The 21496-nt window shown below is 42.9% G+C and overlaps 1 protein-coding gene across 2 annotated transcripts in view; it reads left to right on the forward strand.

Moving 5' to 3' along the window:
• The window catches only part of MAGI3 (membrane associated guanylate kinase, WW and PDZ domain containing 3), a 72678-nt gene extending 51184 nt beyond the window's left edge, over positions 1-21494 (forward strand). The window contains exons 12-21 of one of the 2 annotated variants that reach the window (XM_059831173.1): positions 1795-1948; positions 2542-2633; positions 4813-5002; positions 6196-6381; positions 9959-10144; positions 13612-13714; positions 13823-13949; positions 14468-14611; positions 17444-17582; positions 19786-21494. In XM_059831173.1, the coding sequence (XP_059687156.1) occupies positions 1795-1948; positions 2542-2633; positions 4813-5002; positions 6196-6381; positions 9959-10144; positions 13612-13714; positions 13823-13949; positions 14468-14611; positions 17444-17582; positions 19786-20885 (2421 nt within the window). In that variant the 3' untranslated portion in view covers positions 20886-21494. Of the gene's footprint in view, positions 1-1794; positions 1949-2541; positions 2634-4812; positions 5003-6195; positions 6382-9958; positions 10145-13611; positions 13715-13822; positions 13950-14467; positions 14612-17443; positions 17583-19225; positions 19299-19785 lie in introns of those variants that run through there. The other variant, XM_059831174.1, reaches the window with a different exon arrangement.
• The last annotated feature ends 2 nt before the right edge of the window (positions 21495-21496 follow it).

The following is a 21496-nucleotide window of genomic DNA, read 5'->3' on the forward strand; positions in this document are numbered from 1 at the left end:
CCTGGGTTTTAGTCCCTGTGATAATCTGCAAGATGATTTGGCAAAACGACATCTACTTAGCTGGCACAAATTCATTGTCTTAAGTAACTGCTGTCAGAGTACCCATTAAAAAGGAAACAGAATCCAGTATCTTTTTTTTTCCATTGCAAATTACCTGTATTAAAGTGAAATGGGATTTCTAAAGGAAGTTTATGATACTTCAATATTTCTCAATCCTCACATATAATTAATGGACTGGTTAGTACTCCCTTCTTAAAATGCTTGTTTATCTTTGAATCCATATTTTCAGGAAGTCTCTGTGTAGTGGTACACTTCTAGTTTGATACTCATTATTCTTGGAAGTTCTGTCTGTTGGGGTATCTTTAATAGGTATTAGCTCAGTAAAGAATCCTTGAGCTTAATTAAATACCCTCTGATTTGATAATGCTGATAGTAATGCATGTTTTTGTCATGAGCACTTCTTTTATGAATTAGGCTGGTTGGTGAACAGAACTGTTTCTTTAAAAATGTTTCTTGTACAGAACAAATTATTTCATTGTAGGAGAACCCCATTACCAGGATATAGATGTAGATTCTTTTTCTGTCTTTGTCCGGCTGTTTGAGTATTGAAGTCATATCCCAGCAGTGGGATAATGGGAGCACACAACTTCAGTGCGCTTGAAACAGGCTGCACTCAGTAAGATTTGCAGATTCAGTTCCTTGCAATCGTACAGCTGCCCACACTAAATAAATCAGTGCATAAATCTCTGCAGTTTGAGGATGCAGGCCTTGTCAGCATGGCTCCCGTGTCAGTGCACTCTGTGCAGGCATGCTAAAAATACTACGGACTCAGGGACTAGTGTTCTAGCACACGTGCAGTAGCAACTTCCCATGGAGCACTTGATGTTCAGTGGCATTAAGCAGCATGACAAAATAATTCAGTTAAAAAGGGCAAGTTCTTGTGTTTATAAACATGCGGGAAGTGTCAAACTGCTAAATCGCTTTGGGAGGTTTCTTCCACTCTTTGTAAAAGGGCATATCTAAGTCTATTCTGCTTGTGCTTTTGTTTAACATGCACAGACTGCCATGTTCCAGTTTTCCAGGTTGGGTTTCAGCCCAGAATAAGTATTTAGAGATCTTTAGTGCATAATCAATTGGAAATTAGGGTGGGAGAGCACAAGGATGCTTGGAGTCCTTTATTCATGAAATACTAATAGGAGTGTTGCAGCTATCAGATCATAAAAGAAAAATGCAAATACTGAATTACTGATGCCTTACACTACCCAAGTGTATTCGTCCTGTTCAGTATTTATAATGCTGTTGGGATACCTGCAGCAAACATCCTGATGTCAGGCACACCTCAAGTGCTTGTTTGGCAGTGGGCAGGAGGCAGTGCCCGCGGAGCAGCTCGCACCCGTGGTGGTGGACCGCGGTCCAGAGCGCGGGAGGGGCCTGCCGAGGAATCAGTCTCTTCTCCAAACATGACTGGTCCTGTACACCCTGCGTCATCCTGGGTGTCGGTAACCCCCAGGAGCTGGCTAGCTTTACTCATCTCTGAGAATCAGTCACTCCAAACCCCCTTTCTAAGCCCAGTCTTCAGTAGAAATCTATGGCCTGTGAGGAAGACTTCAGTAGTCCAGTCAGACACACACATTGGAAAAACTAAGTTGAGTTGTGATATTATTCCCATATTCCCTTGGTTTGCCCTGCATTTCACCTCTGCATTATGTTTATTGTTTATTTGCACGTGCACATACATGAAATCAGTTATGCTTTTGATTTAATACAGATTTTGTGGGGTGGGGTCTGTTTCAGAAGGACAAGCAGGATAGTTCAGGTAGTTTGGAAGCTGTCAGCGATCCCATGCCGCAGCCGATGCCATTTCCACCCACTGCTGTACGACCAGGTTCTCCTAAACTGGACCCTTCGGAAGTCTACCTGAAGTCTAAGACTATGTATGAGGACAAACGTGAGTATATCAACTTCAACTTGGAAATACTCAGTTATGAAGGAATTTTTTTCTTTGTCATGTGTGGTAAAACTACTGTGACTTTCGTATTGAGTTTGTTAACCTCCTGCAGATAAAACATTTCAAGAAATGTGTAATTCATACAGAAATTTGAAAACTGTGGAACTCCTTAAAAAAAACATACAATATGCTTCAACCATATTTACGATAAAAGAGTTAATCATAGAAGTGGTCTCAAGCATGACCTAATTCTGAAGTAAACCGCAGTAGATCTGATCCTTTCAGAGTTTCTAGAAGGTATCTCTGAGTTGTATTGCAGACCAGATTTTATCCTGGCCCACCGTATGACTGCAGCTCTGATTTCTCCTTTGGCATTCATCACTCTCTCCTTTCCTTTTTCAGCCTTTTCTTGAAAATTTATTTTTCCATTTTGGAAAGAGAACGTCACTGAAGATTTGACTGTTTGAATTATTTACTGTATTTCTGGTTACTGTGTTCTGTCAATAAGAAGAGTCAGAATGCACCACAAAAGCATAATCTTTCAATAATCAAAGATAGCTCCTTACATGTTTTGAAATGTTGCTTTGTCTTAGCTCCAAACACAAGAGACTTGGATGTTTTCCTGCGAAAACAAGAGTCAGGCTTTGGTTTCCGGGTGCTTGGAGGGGATGGACCAGATCAGCCCGTAAGTGAAACAATTTACTGTTGCCTATGTGTTATCTTACAGTTTTACTGTAAGAATGTCTCCTACTCTGTCATCCTCATTTCCCTTTCATTCTAAACAGTTCAGTGATAGCAAAATTGATCAATTCAGTAACTGCCTTTTAAAGATCAAGAATTGATTCAGATTACCTTTCTTTTTTTCCTCTTCGTGGCTGACTTTAATCTGCAAGGCTCCCATGACCTTTCTGCTGTCTAGAGTCTGTCTTTGGGAGCAGTTTTCTCTGTCAGCCTGATAATACTGATGGTGTTTCTGTAGTTGTTGCTGTGTCTGGGGAGCACTCGAAAGGGCAGTGCTGGTGCTCAGACTTTGCCCGTTTCCACCTGATTCTGATGGTGGTCTTGGAACAAAATGCGGCCTGGTAGCGCTCAGTGTGCTGTGCACGTCGGCAAATCCCGGGGAGCAGATGAGTTGAAGGAGGCTGCTGCTTACCCTGCAAAAACTCCGTCAGGCCTTTCTTTTAAATGCAGCCCAGTGAAACGAGGCAAGATTTGAGATTGTGTTGCACCCCTTTTCCCTCACCTCTCCCGCCAAAGTTTCAAGAATGCATTTTGTCTTGTCAGTCAGTGGGGTTTCTGGTGGATTAGTCTCAAGGAGACAAGCACAGCCTTTCCAGTGCACTCTTTCAGGCTTTTGTTTGCCTTGTGTTTTTCTCTCTCATCTCGGAAAATACAAAATGTGGTACTTCAGGAATTTCATGAAAGCCTTGAAGCAGAACCTATTAAGACTTTCTTCCTCCTGCAAATGGATGTTGGTGGTGGTTTGCATTGTAACTGGCATCAAATTGTAGCTCTGATGTTTGCACAGGAGGAAGAATACTAGCTAGAGCCTGGTTTGCTTTAACCTGGTCAGTGACTGGTCAGTGTCTAGAGTTCAGTTATGATAAGTCGTCAATGTAGTTGTGTTTCCTGGCCTCAGCCTGCAGAGCTGTTGCAGTTGGACTTGCATGACTCTCTGCTTGAGAGGTAGTTGACAAGGAGTGGTGCAGTTGGAGGCAGAGGGGCAAATGCCAGTGCAGAAACCCCTAGGTAGTCTGTTCCTCTGATGGCAGGCTTTAGGAGACTCCCCTCTATTTCCAAAAAGGCAAAAATTTTTCTCTGGGAAGAGGTGCTGAGACTGGTATTGTATGTCAGGGACTGTTCCTTCATCTGCCAAGTTAAGAGGAAAAGCATTTGTAGTAGATACTCATAGATTGCTTTTTGATCACCGTTAAGGAATATATTTTTTTCCATTCACAGCCGTGATCCAGTGCTAGCCTTTTTTCCTAACATGCATTTAAAGAAGAGGAAGAGCAAAACAAAACAATCTTAACTTACTGTTGCACTTTATAGCATTTTTGGTGTTTTGTTTCCATAACAGCCATAGCTGTTGGTAAGTGTCAAGCTAGTGTCATGAATGTTGTGTGCAGATGATCTGCCCCCCATTGTTTAACTTCCAACAACTACTGGCCATAATTATTCTTAATCTTTCATTTAACCTGAATGTGATTCTAGCATATGAAATAGTGTGTGGTGTTCTTCTCTGTGTTATATTTAGTAGCACTTTATGAGATGGGGGTAGACAAAAATGATAAGGGGAATGCAGCTGTATGAATTCATTATCTAATCACCAAAAGCTGTGCACTGAAAAACCTTCAAGCATGGAACTGTCCACTTTTCAGCAGTAAATTTGAGTTCCTTTGAAAGCTTTTACTTCTTCCCCAGTCACACTGGCCTAGTCTTGGTAAAAAAAACAAAACAAGTGGAATAAATGACAGAGGCTTTTGTTTCAATAATGTCTGAGAAATCATATATATGTAATAATATGTATACTTATGTCAAAAATTGGGCTTTTTAACAAACTGACAAATAGGCTCAGGAGATAGTGGTGCTTCCAGAATTCACGGAAATAAGAATTAAAAATCCCCCCAAACTTTGTGTATTTAGTGAATGCTTTGAGCCCCCAAATTGTATCCACTGAGTCAGCTCGTGCAAAGTACACTCGCTGGCTGTGTTTCTGCTAGAATTGGACAGTCAGATAACCTTTAAAAATATCTTCCCAAAAGCCCTCATCTGTCTGGATTCACCTGGATTCCAACCATTATGTGTTCTGATGAGCTTATGTTCTGCCGTTCAAACTCCCTGACTTTGCTCTGCTCTGACAGATTTATATTGGAGCCATTATCCCATTGGGAGCAGCAGAAAAAGATGGCAGGCTTCGAGCTGCGGATGAGCTGATGTGTATTGATGGAGTCCCTGTTAAAGGGAAGTCGCACAAACAAGTTTTGGACTTAATGACCGGTGCTGCACGGAATGGTCAGGTGCTGCTCACAGTCCGGAGGAAGATCTTCTTTGGTGGTATGTGTCTGGCTGTCTGGAGAGTGAACTGCAGGACACAGATCTGGCTAAAGGAACACTTAGGTTTTTGTAATCAAATCAACTAAAGCTGCTCTGAAACTTACCAATTACTGCACTAGAGCTGAGCAGCCTGAGATTCACGAGAGTCAGCTGTAATTCCGAGTAAGTGGAGAAAAGCAGAGTTTACCAAGCTGGCGCTTTGGTGCTTGCTAGTTGGCACTGCTTGCGCAGGTAAGGCTCTGAAAATTATGATGGCAGTGGTGTTTTCTTCAAACCTTTTTACAGATACTAGTTAGAACAGCCACTAATGCTATGCAAATCAAGTAATAACACAATCTCTTTTCTGTACAACACACTGTATTCTCAAGTCTTTTGGCATCTGTGTGTAGCAAAAATAAGAGCATTCAAACCAGAGATGATTCAGGGCAGCATCTTGTGATTCTGCAGTTTTAGATCAGTGTCCAGATGGGTGGTGTACAGGAGATTATTGTCCTTGACTCGATGATGCTGATCATGTGAATGACAGAGCTGGGATGGGGTTCAGGAGAACTGATAACAGTCCCCTGTTCCGATTAGCAACCAGTATTGCTTTTCCATTGCATTATTCAACCATTAATTCTGAGTATATACAAATAAAAGGAGAAAGTATTTTTAAGATCAATTCTCAATTTCTTTAAGCTGCCTTCTGATAGACTACTTCAGGACCAAAATTTTGTAGGTTTCCTAAAAGAAAGCCTGGCTTTAGTCTTCAAACTGTCTTCTAAAAAAGGTTTTCATTGTTCCAAGTAAACAGTTGTAGTTTGTAGCAGGATCTCTGCTGTAGATCTTGTGCTTGTAGTGTGCAGAAAAGGCATGATGTTTTTTTACTATAAAAAGGCATCAGATCATTCTGACAAAGCCTGTGTACACACTACCAGCTCTGTTTGGCTGTGTGCAACCAGTGTGCAGCAGGCTTTCCTTGCATAACTGTGCACACCTGTGTAGGACTTTGGGCCTTTGGATGCTTTATCCTGCATTTGATTTCTATTTGATCCAAATTGTATTGTTAATAAACTCACCCCTTACTTTCCTAGGCAGACAGTGTTTCCTCATGCTGGCACTGATACTGAGATGTAGACTTTTGCTGTAGTTGCTTGGTAAAACAGCAGTATTGTTTTTGCCTTATTTGTTCTTTGTCTGTTACCTGCAAGGGGAAAAGCAACCGGAGGAGGAGGACTCGCAGTCTCTCTTGACGCAAAACAGCTCTCCCCGACTGAATCGGGTAGAGATTGCAAACCAGCAGTCCCCAGAGGTCTATGATGTCCGTCTGCAGCGGAAGGAGAACGAAGGATTTGGCTTCGTCATCCTCACCTCAAAGAACAAACCTCCTCCTGGTGGTAAGTGCCACGTTCAGGCGGTGTTGTCACTGCCCGGCCTCACTGCGTAGTGCTTGTACCAAAACTGCTGCTGGCATTAGCAGGGCTGCGGCTTCTTCAGGGATTTCTCTTTTTTTGATGTGCTGGTGTTACCTACACAGCACTCTGCGTGGATACAGTCGTCTTTCACTCATGCTACTTCACGGCCCAGTCAAGACAGCTTGCTCTGTCTTACTTCGTGTTTATGCTCTTCTCACTTATATCACCCAACTGTGATCTAAGTGAGGAGCAGGGGGAAAGTATATCACACGCAACCAGCCAGTACACAGGAGTGTGCACTTGTCACGGGGCAGTCGTCAGGACGTGGATAGTTGTGAGGCTATGGTGGTGATGTAGATTCTCATGCTGCATTAATTCATAGACATTTTAGTGGAAGTATAGTTTCAACCTTGGCTTTATATTACCCTATCAGGTAGAATTTATTATTTTGGGGATCTGAGAAAGTAGAGACTGCAGTACTTGGAAGAAAGCAATGAAGTTGTCACTGTCAGACAGATAGGGTGTTTGTCTAGAGAGACCATCAAAATGAAAAAATAACATGCTCTGGTATTATAGTTCTGATATATGGACATGGCTTCTGGCCTAGTTGTAAAGATAAACAGCAAAATAACCAGGGTTAAAAGCAAAAATAGAAACAAATATTGTGAGCAGAAGTGAATGAGAGAAGCTGCTTGCAGGAAGCCCTGGAGTCCAACTCAATTAATGGAAAGATCCGTGATCCTCTGCACAGGAGCAGGCCTGCTCAGTGTAATCAAGTGCATTTGTCTTCCTTGTGCTGATGGCTGCTGCTTACCTAGCAGTGCCAGGTAGAGGCTATTGAATATTTTTTGCATGAGGGGGCGAGTAGGATCATCTTTCTGAGATTTATTCCCTTTGGCCATCAGGTTTGGGTTATCTGTGTCAGCCCTCGAAATACAAGCCAGCTCAGTATGTTCACCCACAAACAAACTCAATTCACTGACATTAAGGTACAGATAACTCCTGAAATCCTTACTCGGTTCCTTTAGTTCCTTAGTGTAAATCACCCTTTTGAAACTTCCTCAGCTGGTTCCAGACAGACATAATGATGGCTTGAAAGTGTGTCTCTTTTTTTTATTGAGCCTCGGACACTTTCTTCTGTTTTTCCACTTCATTTTACTGCGCAATAAAAAACCAGCAGGAGCACAGAAAAAAGCTGTTTCTAAATAACATTGTGCTGAATTCATATGATATATATTTAGAGCGTGATGCAGTCTTGGCTCAGACATTACCTTTTCAAGAATGTTAAAGCCAGCTGCTCTGGCAGCGCCTGACGCGGTGGGATGGTGCAGTGGCAGTGGTCCACGCATGGGGCTGCCCGCTGCTGTCGGGTTTGCATGGCAATGGCAGGACGAGCTGTTGCCCTCCCGTGCATGATGCTGCACATTTGATTGTGTCCCGCATCATAGTGGCTGTGGGTTGACAGTGTGTTGTCTGGTCGGTCAGGTATTAAGAAAAAATACTATAAACAGAATTATTCTATAATATGTTGGTATTCTGTTATATTATAACTGTACTACAGACGTTTTTGTCTGAGGATCTGCTGCAAATTGCTGTTTATTTGATATTAGAACTGAAAGTAGAAGACAACTGAAACCAATTCCAATGCTGGAAACATAAGCCCTGTGGTCCGGGCTGTTTCTAACACACAGGAAAAAATGCACAGTGGTGCATCCATGGGCTGTGCTGTGCAGAACTTTTCTGTGCCATGGTTTATCATGAAGCTACTGTGTTCTTCTAAAGGCAGGACATTTTAAAACGAGTAATCAGTAATTGAGTCTGCAACACTGCAGTGCTTTACTCTTCACAGTTGGCTCTTAGGTTTATATAATACTTAAAAAACCAGTCTATTAAGGGAAGTGTAATTAAAACTTAAACTCATGGTAAATGCTAGAAGGCATCAATGTCTGTTCCTTCGCAGTAATTTCTGCATGTGCTAGCTCATTAAAACAATCCTTGATGGCTTTTTAATCTTGGGTGGCTGATGATGCTATGAAAGTGTTTCAGAGTTGCTGTCGTGGTTTTGAAAAGCCAGCTGATAATCCTGAGAGGCACATAATGTTCCTCACCTCTCCGATCCCTCACAGAAAAGCATGTTTGGGAGAGCAGCAACTACAGAAAACAGGTATCCATCAAATGTACTTCAGGCTTTGGAGATGTAAACAGGCTTTTACATGAAGTACCAGGAAAAGCATTTATGAAATGTGTGCAGGTCAGTCTGGAGAGGTGTTTGGAAATGAGTTACAAAGGAGTGGTGCAGCAGTTCCTGCGCAGGAGAGCCCTGATGAGGGATTTGGGAAGGGCAGGAGCCAATTTTGCTCTGCTTTCAGGCATCCAGATGAATAAAAGGCTGTTTTAGACGCATGGGAAAGCGTGCTGACTGATGTGCTTTGATGTAATGCGAATCTGCTCTGTTGGGGCCACGTCAGCATGCAGGCAGCTCAATGAGCCGCTCTTTTGCCCCAGGTTTTGGTAGGCTTCTCCCGTCGCAATGGCATCTCGCTAGCTGCCGAGTGCCATCTTCGGGTCAGCAAACCGTAAAACAAGATCTCTCCCCGAGCACCAGCACGGCTCTTAGCGGGGAGAGCGTGGGAGCCGCTGGGGCCATGGCGGTGCTCTCCCGTGGGAGAGGAGCTGGAGGAAGCGCCGTGCTGGAGTGGAGCGTCCCTCCCTCCTTGCGCCTTTTTAGTTCTGCTCATTCCTGCATCTGTGTTCGCCTCTGGGAAAGCAGTCTTTTTTCCTTCTACTTGTTGTAAAATTCCCTCTTCTCCCTGTTCTGTCTTTTCTGGCCCAATTGCTTTGGCCTCTAGAGGATTCTGTATACAGAACAGAGGGTCACTATGGGATGAACTGAGGAAACCAAGCCAGGAGAGCTAGCTAAAATTCAAGACGATTATTACAGGTGCAAATTCATCTAAGAACGGGTCTGTGCAGAGCTGATGTAGCACACCTTGCTGTGCTGCCTGCATGCACTGAGGGTTGCTGCTGAAGTGTTCACCAGGTTATTAAGTCAGTCTCTGGCAGGAGAAGTTTGATTTCCTTTTGAAGTGTGTTTAAGGCTTAATTTTTGGTTGCAAGGAGGAAGAGTTAACCCGTGCATCCAGATTTCTAATGACTGTGTTAAACTGGATGTCCATAACTGTCTCTGAGTCCACACAGTGCTCCAGGGTCTATGCATGAAATGGAAGACAATACATTATGAGCGGCAAAACAAACTCCTTCAGAGCGCTCCTGGGACACATGGTCTTACTTGTCCCTTTGCAGATGTGACCCATTTCCTTCCGGTGTTTTCCTTTAGGCACACCACCTTGTATGTGACAAGGCCGTGCTGTCAGGGGTTGGCGTTTCCCTTCACTCTACTGAGCAAAGCTTTCTTCGTTATTTGCGGGCTTTTCTTGTGCTAGCAGTGCCGCCCTTTAGAGCAGGTGTGGTCCCTGGGATGAGTGTGCAGTTGGGTTTGTGTGATGCTTATCTGATGTGAATATTAATAGTGTTGCTGTGCCTGTTCTTGATTTCCTAGTGATTCCTCACAAGATCGGGCGAGTTATAGATGGGAGCCCAGCTGACCAGTGCGGGAAGCTGAAAGTGGGAGACCGCATATCAGCGGTGAATGGTCAATCCATCGTTGAGCTCTCGCATGACAGCATAGTGCAGCTGATCAAGGATGCGGGCAACGTGGTGACTCTGACTGTGGTGGCTGAGGAAGGTAAGGAGGGCGCGTGGCCCTGGCAGGTGGGTGGGTCCTACCACACTGCCAAAGTCTGATGTTTATTAACTTCTGAAGTTAATTAACTTAAAGTGGAGTATTTTAAGATATTTGGAGATTAAAGACTGAGGCTCTCATCCGTTTGCTCTGGAAGAGCTCAAGGCAGGTGGGGCAGAGAGAGACAGCTGCCAGGGTGGTTATATTGAAAAATAAGATGCAAGTATTAACAACACAGTGCAGGGTAAGAGAAATGCTCATGGTTTCTCACGTGAGAGAGGGAGACTGCTGCTCCCATGGAAACATGTCCTGTCCAGACCTTGTATTCTTCAACCAAGGAGAAATGGCATCTCCTGGGAGAGCTACAGCAGACTGACAGTACGACGGAGAGCAAATCTTCTTGCCCCCGGACAGTGCCCATCTCCTGCTGCTGCTGCAGCTCTGCCAGGCAGAGCTAGGGTGCTCTAAGGCCACAGGGACACCTGCTTTCCAGATCCACTCCATTTAGGCACTCTGAGTTTTTCCTTCCTGCCATGTTAAAAAACACAAATGGCCTAATGCTGCATCCCTGGGATACAGCAGAAACATCCTGTAGTTCTGTCTGCCAAAGCTGCGCTTTCAAAAATGGTCACATCCCACCATGAAAACCTTACTTGGGGTTTTCCTGCAGTGCCTCCCAGGCTGCTAGCAAATTCTTCACACGCAACTGCCATGTCATCTAAGCAGCAAAGTGAGTATTTGTGACTGCAAAGTCTCATCTTTACAGACTGTATTTTTAATGTAACCTCCCGTGCAACACTGCGTTCAATATGGTGGTGTTCCTACACACACAGTTCACTATAAATATGTAAAATCCAATCATTTGAAGAGAAAAGCTGTTTTCCAACCCTGCTTACCACTGCATTTTTCTGGATTGCTGCTTGTGGGTTTAATTAAACTCGCTATCATTATTTTGCCAGAAAGCTGGCTTTCTTCACCTTCTAAATAATAAATACCTAAAGCCAGTGTGTGAATAAAGCCAACAGATGATTCTCTAATTTCACATTCATTGCAAATATTTAACAGCTATCTCAGCCTGTAATACAGAATTTCAAAGACTTAATTTTCCTTTTTGTTAATGCTTGAAGCAGAGAGACTTATATAAATCGTTATTTTTCTATTAAGATTTTTGTTTTTATCAAATCTAATTCATTCCAGTTTGAACGGACACACGTCACAGCAGTTGCCCATGGCAATGTTTATAATGCAACTGAAGTTTGAGTTGGTTGCATTAGATCTGTTTCTCCAGGGCTCTTAATCAGCTTTGTTTTCAAAATAAGCTTTCTGAATATAACGTTATTGTCCCTTATATATGCATGACCTTACCTGGACTCTGTGTAAGAACTTAGCTTTTCCTACTTCCTCATTTACAGATTTGGAGCCAAAATGTAGAGATAAAACAAGAACCTGAGGAGAATCAGCACAGAGAGGAGGAAAAAAAAAAGTCAGTAGTGGGTGATAAAACTAGACTGAAGAGACCAGTCAGAAAAAATGTGTGGCTTAGAGGAGCTGGAGTTGGCATGTTTCAGATGTAAAGAATTTGTGACAATGAAGGAGGGAGAAGCAGAACCTGTTCTGCAGAAATGGGAATGTATCACGACTTAAAACTCTCCTCGATTTAGCTGGAGAAATACAGTCTAGCTCACAGCATAACCCTCCGTACAGCAGACTCCCGTAGGAAGCCAGAGTGGATGTGAATTAGTTGGGTCTTCAGGCGTTTTCCCCGCTGGGCTGCGGGGAGAGAGCTGCGCTTCACAGAGATGGTTGACAAGGCAGTGGTTAACACCGAGGAAGATGCAGGATGCAGCTCCAAAGAGAAAAATGCCCGTTTTGCCAGAAGCTGTTCAGCATCACGAAGCATAAACCCTAGCAGTTTGCTGTTCCCCAGTGCATTATCTTCAATGCTGTCCTCTGAGACTGGCAGTGAAAATGCTGCCTTGTACCCCTTCCCGCTCCCTCCTAGCTTTCACAGATGTGTGATCTTTGCTTTTCATACGAATAAATGAATTCCACTTCATGCGCCAGAAGACGTTCTTTAACATTTTTCATAAAAGCAGGAGCCTGTCAGCTTTTGTCATGTATTAGCTGGAAACAGAGAGAGCAGGCTGAAAAGAGGACTGGAGAATTTGTACAAACAGATGGCATTTTTCTTGCCTGTGCTTCTAAATTAAAACTCTTGAGTATAAACCAGAAGTAAAAGTTGACATTTTGTCTCTAGAGAAAAACCTCTTTAAGGCATGTCATAGTAATAGCAACAAGCAGTCCTGTGAAGGACCTGGGAGGTCTCGCATATCTGAGAAATTCACTCTAATAATATGCATTATGTTTTCCTTCCCTTAAGATGCTTGAGCACTTTGTATATTTTACTGGGGTTTGTTCTTAACTGAGAAATGCAGTAATGGGATGCACCTAACAGAGGACTGGAACATCTATAGTTTGGGTGCTTGGGTTGTTTTTTTCAGTCCTTATAAGGAAAAGGAGTTTATTAGTTTATAATTCAGTACATAAGTTCATCTTGGGCCAGCACTTGCCGTTTCAGGTTCTAGCTAAGAGGCAGCTTTTTGCATAGACTATGGTTCATTACCCTTAAGTGACAGAGACATTTGGTATCCTGAAACATGTTTTTTTTCATAAATTTACTGGATTTATTGTAAAGTGCACAATCAGTATATTTTCTATGGAAGGGAAAATCATCTTAAACTATCCTAAAAGTTTTTATTAAAATGCCATTATACTTTAATTTTTACTTAGCCTTTGGGAGGAGGTGAAACACTTTAAAGTTCTCATTGATAACTTTGTCAGTGAACTAGTCCCTGCACTGTGGTTGTGGGAGCAGTTTGTAACCTTTCCTATAGCTGGCCCATAGCAAACTCTCTGTTGTGCCTTAAATGAGTTGACAGTTTCCCTCCATCATTAGGGTCTTCACCTGTGAATCCTCATTGCCCCTGCAGATCCTCATTCTCCTCTTACCTTTAGAAAGGGATGTGTTCTCAAATGGACATTATTCTTCGTCTCTTACAAAATTGTATTATATTGGCCATCTGAATCAACTTCATGGATCTGACTAGCCCTAATCCCTTCTGGTTTTTATCAACTTGCAGACAGTCTAAAACCCTTCTGTTCATGTCTGGTTCGGTTAAAATTGTGTTGTTTTTCTGGGGAAAAGCAGTGTAGGTAAGAATAAAATTTCTAGGAATTTATTCCATGGAACCAATGAACTGCACTTGGGTTCCTGGCTTATGGCATTAGACCTTGGAAAATCCTCTGCACCTTGTGACTGGTGAGCTCAGCTCAACCTGAGATGCTGTGGCAGTAGTGTCCTTAGAAACAGCAGAGACAGTGCTGGTGGTCACTGTGGTCTCGTGGTGAGTGTGCCTAGCTTTATATTTGGAAAGTTCTCTCAGACTGTTGGATTTGTTTGAATTTATTAGAACACCGTGGTCCTCCGTCAGGAACAAACTCTGCCAGGCAGAGTCCAGCTCCGCAGCACCGACCGCTGGGATCAGCACAGATCAACCCTTCCAGCACAGACAGGTACAGAGCTTTTGCTTCTGGCAAAGGGAACTGAGAACAGTTAGAAAAGCTTGACCAGAGGGATTGTTAATGCAAAGGTAACATCCATGTCCTTCTACCTCTGTGTAGGGGAGCTACAGAAGGTGAAGCTGGAAAAGAAGTTTCAAGTAGTTACAGGCTCTCCTGGCCCGAACATAAGCACTTGACACAATCCGATGCTGGTGTTGCTTCAGTTGTTGGAAGCCGTCATTCCCAGGTTCAGGTAACCATCCAGAGGGTGCAGGGACATGCAAAATACTTGTTCCTCAAGACACTTACAGTGGCATTGCCACAGAGTATTCAAAAGCAGAACAATAAAACATTTCCCTGTCAGATGTGGGTAGAAAAGTTGTGTATAAAAATGCAATAAAGTGTTTCACAGAATGTTTTTGCTAATAATTTAAAATTTATTATCTCCTTAGTATAGTTGAATACTCATTATAATTATAAAAGAAACAGCAAATGCCTGCAATGGGGCTACTACAGACCCTTTGGCAAAGTTTCTTAAAGAAATTTCACGCATATCTAAGACTTAGAAGGAAAAATGTTCTGTGTGTTTAGACTGAGAATGAAACCGTTACACCTAATCACATATAAGTTGTGATGAATTCAGTTTAAATTGTGGATTGCACGTTTCTCAAATTGTAGAAAGGCATGAAGTGTTTTTCCAGGAAAAAAAAAAGTTTAAATCTGCCTACAGGTCCTCATCTCTTTTTCTGTCTGACTTCTGCACAGAATCCTGGCTGTTTCCCAGTAGAGTTGGAAAGGGGCCCTCGAGGGTTTGGATTCAGCCTTCGAGGAGGAAAGGAATACAACATGGGCTTATTCATCCTTCGACTTGCTGAAGATGGGCCAGCTGTCAAAGATGGGAGAGTACATGTGAGTTTCTCTAATCAATTGGTTGGTCAAGTTGGCCTTTTGACACATTAATTTACCCGTAGTGGCAATAAACTTTGTTCTTTCGTGAGTGCAGGGTCCCAGCGGGCAGAACAGCATCAGCTTTTTCCAGCTGTTACTGTGCAGTGACAGCAAATGCTGTGGTGGTAGGCTTTTAAAGGAGAAATATAACACAGAATCACAGAATCATTAAGGTTGGAAAAAACCTCTAAGATCATCGAGTCCAACCGTCAACCCAACATTACTATGCCCTGACATGCCACGTCTACACGTTTCTTGAACACCTCCAGTGATGGTGACTCTACCGCCTCCCTGGGCAGCCTGTTCCAATGTTTGACCACTTTCTCAGTACAGAATTTTTTCCTAATAAAAGAATTTTTCTAATAGAAAAATAAAAGAATTTTTCCTAATATCCAATCTAAACCTCCCCTTTCCTCTTGTCCTATCACTTGTCACTTGGGAGAAGAGACCAGCACTCACCTCACCACAGCCCCCTTTCAGGTAGTTGTAGAGAGCGATGAGGTCTCCCCTCAGCCTCCTCTTCTCCAGACTGAACACCCCCAGCTCCCTCAGCCGCTCCTCATAAGACTTGTGTTCCGGACCCCTCACCAGCTTCGTCGCCCTTCTCTGGACACGCTCCAGCACCTCAATGTCCCTCTTGTAGTGAGGGGCCCAAAACTGAACACAGCATTCAAATATGAACAGCTCTGGCCATCCAAAATGAACTGTCCATCCGTGCTTGAGTAACAATAACATGCATGTCCCAGGGTGCGAGCAGCAGCTACTCGGGATACTTTAGGAGCCCAGACAAGAAATTGTGCAGTGGAGCAGAAAGCTGAAAGGAGAGTCGCTGTCAGAGTCAGTGAATTTGTAAGGAATGTTTGTGTGTACATTGTGCCATTGCTGTTCCGTGCCATGTTTGAAGATATAAGCCTAACTTTTTTCAAAGATTATTATGTTAATTCTTATGTTTGTGTAAGGAATTCGCTTTCAAATACTGTAATAAAAGTAAAACGTATTGGTACAACGGCAAAGAACAATGGTACATGAGAATCTGTGACTGCTGCCCAGAGCTGAGTTTTCAGAGGCTGGAGCATGAAGCTGAGCCAGGTGCCTGTGAGATGCCGTCCCACGAGCAGTCCTGGTGCTTCACTGCACGTATAGCTACTGGCACAGGGCTCTGCCTCCCTTTGTACTGTAGTTTGCAGAATAGGCCTGACACAGATACTTGCTGGGGCTACTGTAAGGCTTAATTGGATGTGAAATTCTAAGTATTGTTAAGTTCTATTATCCTAATTCTTTACAGTAATTAGCTTTTTCCCCTCATGCTTGAGAGACTATATGAGTGTAGTATTTACTATTAATATTTTCTCTTGTATCGCTCCTTCAAGCGGTGTTAGACTGAGCTTCAGGGCTTTGCTTTCTGGGCAGGAGCAACCAAAAGCTTCCTAGCTGACTGTGCTTTGCTTCGTGTAGACAACCTGTGCCAAGGCACGGGTTGGTGGGGGGACCGTCACAGCAAAATATTGCTGAAAGCGCTCCAGCTCCCACATGTTGACTTTCACTCTGGTCTGTGGGTCCTCAGCAGTCTAGCGCAAATCCCCCTCCCACCACTTGGCACTGAGCACCTTACTGTGCTGGGGATGTGCGTGTGTAGGGATGTGTTTGCATATAGGGGTGCGTTCGCTGTGATGGTGGGTGCAGTCATGTCATGTCACGTGGGGACATGCAGTCATGTCACGTGGGGAACGTGAGCCCTCCGCAGCCCGTGGCTGGTGCTGGTGGCTGTGGAGGAGCCAGGACCACGAGCGCTGTGCCGTGTGTCCCCAGCAGCTCGGAGCACAGAAGGGTTGCGCTCGCCCAGCATGAGTTTATTCAGAATTTTCACATCATTCAGTTTCTCCCTCTTCTGCTGGAAAATGGTGTCATTTTCTGGCTGTACTTCAAAACAGTGAAGAGGAATTTCTCACCCAGTTAATGGCAACTGAGCGTGACAGGAGGCACGTCGTGGGGTGTGGAGCATCCTGTCCTGTCCCATGACTAACCAGCCAGTGACCTCCTTTGGCAGAGACAGTTTATTTAGCAAAGCCCAGACGATCTCTTTAAACTGCTAATTTTATGCACTAGTGACATCCTTTGGCTGATGCATGTATTGCGAAATAGGTTTCATGACCCTTTTTGTGGGGATGCTATTCCAACCCTTTTCCAGCAGCCTGCAAAGGTAGCATGAACTGTCATGACCTGCCCAAGACCTCTGTAAGTTGCTAATTGGCCTCAGAGACCTTAGTACTGATAACCACATAGTGGTCATCTCTCCTACCAGGAATAAAAAAATCCTTTCCTTACATAAAACTTGTTCTGCAATGATAGCATTCAGCTCTGCATTAAGTGTAGAGAAGTTGCTGTGTTACCTACCTGGTTAGTGTAACTTCAAACAGGCACATGGTGCCAGGTTTGATGTGGTTCATCCATTAAGCTCCCTCTGTACAATGATCCAGAATGAAAATACATTCAAGCACATGGCTGTGTCTGTCTCATCACTTGTAAATAAATGGAAAATGTGTTTAAGGAACTTGAGATCTTTTATTGAGCTGGCTGAGCAGAAGACCTGCATGAAGAGCTCTGAACTGCCAGAGCGTTGCGTTGCACCGCGCCACGTTAATCAGCAGCCATGGAATGGTGTTGCTATTGCTGAGTGGATTGTAGTGTGAGAGGAAAGATAGAAGCATCTGCCTCTATTTTTTTCTAAATTAAAAATCAGTTTACGGTGTCAGAGATTCATAAAGACTAACCTGGTTGCTATTTTCTCATCAGGTTGGTGACCAAATTGTTGAAATTAATGGAGAACCCACCCAAGGAATCACTCACACACGAGCCATTGAGCTGATTCAGGCTGGAGGGAATAAAGTTTTGCTGCTGCTGAGACCGGGGACTGGCTTGATACCAGATCACAGTACGTCATCTCAAGTGCTCTTTTGTTTGAGGGTTCAAGGCAATGGAGTACAGTCTGAGAAGGAGACTTTGGTGCTTGTTCACTGAAGTAGTTAGTAGTTCCCTTTTTGACAGCCGTGCAGGTGTTTGTATTTGTTTTAAAATATAAGGAATATTTTTGGTAAAATTAACACATGACAAGTACCTAGGAATATTGCACAGTGAATATTGCATATTTGTAATTGTAGTAAGTTTCTCAGTTCTGTCCAAGCTAATCAAGTTTTCCTATACAACTGTGATAATTGACACTGATTGCCTTTTAATTTAAATTAAAATTCTCTATGATACAGTATTCAGTTCAAAATGCCTATCTTGTTAAGAATATTATTTCTGTACAGATTTGCTTCACTGTTTTTACCCTTCTAAATTATGGAATGCTATGTTTTTCAAAGCCAAAACTTCAGAAAGCATGGGGAGAGACAGCTTTGCTCTCAAAATGGATTCTGTTTGTTTGAAGTTGTGCCGTCTGCATCTACACCAGGAAAGCACAACTTTGTAGGCAAAAAAAAAAAAAAAAAAGGAAGGACAGAAAAGCAAATGCTTGCAGGAGCTCTGAGTTCAGCTACAGAGCACAGAATTGATGGTTTTGAGTCTGGCTTAGGAAGTGCTCCAAAATGACAAATCAAAAAGACTTGTGGCTGTGGCAGTATTTTAAAGCACTTTCTCTCCAAGTACACATTTTAATCTTTTAACCCTTGATGCTGACACCAAGATTCTGATGGTAAACTTCTTAAATTGTAAGGTCACTTTTTCTGATGAAGAGCTTTTCAGTAATAGTTACCAACCATGAGTTTATCCTTTGAAAATTTTAGAACACACAGATTGAACTAGGGAATAGTTTGTTGTGTTCAGTCATTTACAGGCAGCAACTGGCATCCACTCAAGGGATAAAACCTGCTCAAACTTTCTCCATTTCTTTCCTCCAGAGAGCTAGAAGATGGCTCTTAACATCTTACTGTTCCAACCTGCACAGCACAGTAAAATCAATGAATTAGCGCATGGCACGGAAACAGCCCATCTGTGAACTGCGAGGTCTGTTCTGTGCCATCTTGCTAGATTCCTGGCTGGCTGGGTTTGTCTCTCACACTGAATTACCTTCTCATTACGGGTGAAAGTTAAATATAGTCCTCCTTGTGCTCTGCTGAGCTTCTGTTGAGGTCCTTTTTAAAACCAGTATTTACAAGCTGGAAGAGAGGGAGGCAGTGTGAGGGCACCTCCAGCTCTCTCCTTACTAACAGCTATTAAAGCTTGGTGTAATTTCAGCAGTGATAAATGGTGTTTATCCTGCACCATGAGGGCACTGGGGTAGTTATCTGGAATCACTCCTGGCCCTCTTGTTCACGGAAACCTCCTGAGTCTGAGGTAGAAATACAGAATCATAGAACAGTCTGAAGGAACCTCTGCAGACCATCTGGTCCAGCCCTCTGTCAAAAGTGAGGCCTGAAACTGGGTTGAGCAGCTTAGATCAGATCAGCAGCTGTGGAGAACAGAAGGGTTTTGTTGCCTCTTGTCTTGCTATTAATCATACATTTCTGATTGAAATCTTGCTTGCTGTACTCGGTGATTTTGGTATGTAGTTCTGGGCTTTTTCTCTTCCTCCTTCAGGTTTGGCTCCTTCCAGTCTGTGTCCCTACGTGAAACCTGAGCAACATTAAGGGCTTTCAGTGCTTTTCTTGGTTTTTCCTTAAAGACTTGGTAAATCTGCATGTCTTGTGTTTCATCTCTTCCTATTATTAAGTGCAAAGCTATGAATAACCTCAACTTTTCACTGTTTTCAGTTTTCTTTTAGCGTAACAGTTTCAGTTAATTTGGTTTTCTTATAATAAACGATGTAGGTCAGGGACTTCCTATTTTGCAGTTTTGCTATGTAGGCTCTAAAGTTGTGCTGATACAAGACCATGTCGGTCCCGCAGAGATCGTGCCAGCATTCTAAGCACAAGTTTTTTCCCAAATCACATGCTTATGGTTGGTGTAGGTTGTAGAACAATGCAATATAGAAGACTGACTAAATAAGGCTTTGAGAGTATGCCACTACATAGTCTTTTTTAACTTGAAGATTTCGAGTAACATCCTGGAACCTCAGTAGTATGCATGTTTCTGAAATATTTAGTGATTTATATTTTTTTGGTAGTCATTCAGTCAAATCTGTCACTGTTCCCTTCCAGGTGATTGGGATAGTTATAATCCATCTTCGTCAAATGTAATATATGAAGAACAGTCACCATTATCTTCATCTTCACATTCTGCTTCCCCATCTGAAGCATGTTATTTACCACTACCAGGAGAAGCTTTAATGAGAGTTCAGCTGTCTGAGAAACTGGAACAAGCAAAGAACACTGTGCCTGAAAAGATAAGCACTTTAACTGAAAACCAGTTTGAGATGAAGCCTCAGTCTTCCCCCCAGAGAACAAAGAACAGATGGGAATGTCCCTCCAGCCCTGGGTTTGAAATCACAAAAGGTAGTTTGGAATTGGGCACCAGAAGAGACAGATCTGCAAGTCCAGAAAAGTTAGTGGCTGCTGAGGGACATCCTCACACAGGATTCCACAGCCCCAGAAAAGGGGATCCTGAAAAAACCTATGGCAACCTCTCACATAAATCTGACAGTTCCAGAAAGAGTGAGAGCAAACCCACAGAAATAGGGACGAACAATAGTAACAAAAAAGAGTATTCCAGTGGAAATCAAGGAAGGTCCGACAGTCCCCAAAAGCATCTCAGTAAGCAAGGAAACGTAGAAACGGCAGGCAGGTTACAAGCGTATCAAGATAGAACAACTGGTGGCGATAAGATGACTGTTGAGCAGTTGAAAGGTGGAAATGGTAAAAGAGGAGTCACCAGGAAAGACACAAAGCAGACAACGTCTGGAAAGGCGGAATGGTGGTCTCCAGAGCGACAACATGCAGCATTTGATGAGAATAATCTTCTGTTCAGTGACTCCAGGAGAAACACATCTGAAGATGAAAAAATAAAGAACTCAAACTCTGGAGGACCAAGTTCCAGCAGATTCAAAAGTTCCAGTCTTTCCAATATTCCACTGCTTTCCATGGAGAAACAAAGAAGGCTAGAAACACAGGAGACTGTTAAGCTGAACAGACAACACAGAGAGAGACACATGGAGCTGCCCGATGAAACCAAAGATGATGGAATTTCCAAATCTGAGAATAGTTCTCCAGTCAAGAAAACAGCGATAACTCCTGGACCTTGGAGGGTACCAAGCGCATGTAAAGTCACCCAAACAGCAGGTGTAGCTGAAAAACGGGTTTGACTGACACTTTTTTTTTAGAACATGTTTTAATCAAGTTTCTAATAATGGTCATTTAAAAGCATTGTTTCTTTTCACGAAGTTGTCTTTTTTTCAGAAACTGGTTAGAGGGTGGAAAGTATTTGATTTGTTCTTAAATTATCTAAGCTGCATGAAGGACCTTTTGGATTGCTTAAATGAAACTCTTCCATAAGCTGCTGTCCCCTTGTCCTTTTGAAGGCGGTGTTCTGCTGCTCTCAACGTTGCACTGCTACGGCTTTCTCAGATAGTATTGTGAGTTTCTGAACAAAATTATTTAATGCCTATATTGCCAATGTGATCATGACTCACTTCTTGTTCTTGTGCCAAGTTATCTACTGTATCCAGTCAATCTAATCCTTCTCACATGCATTCCAGTCACAGGAAAGGCAAGGTTTTGTTTGAAATGGGTATTTTCTCAAGAGCATGTTTCATGTTTACATAAGGAAATACACATGTTCTTACTGGTTCAGTAAGAAGATGGGTGAGTTGGTTCTATCAATTCTGGGGCAGCAAATGAGCCACTGATGCTGTTCAATTGAGGATTTTTCTTAAATTTTTATACCTAATGCAAAATCGTGTAGATAAAAATTATA

This window comes from Gavia stellata, chromosome 30 (genome assembly GCF_030936135.1).
Source record: "Gavia stellata isolate bGavSte3 chromosome 30, bGavSte3.hap2, whole genome shotgun sequence".
NCBI lineage: Eukaryota > Metazoa > Chordata > Aves > Gaviiformes > Gaviidae > Gavia > Gavia stellata.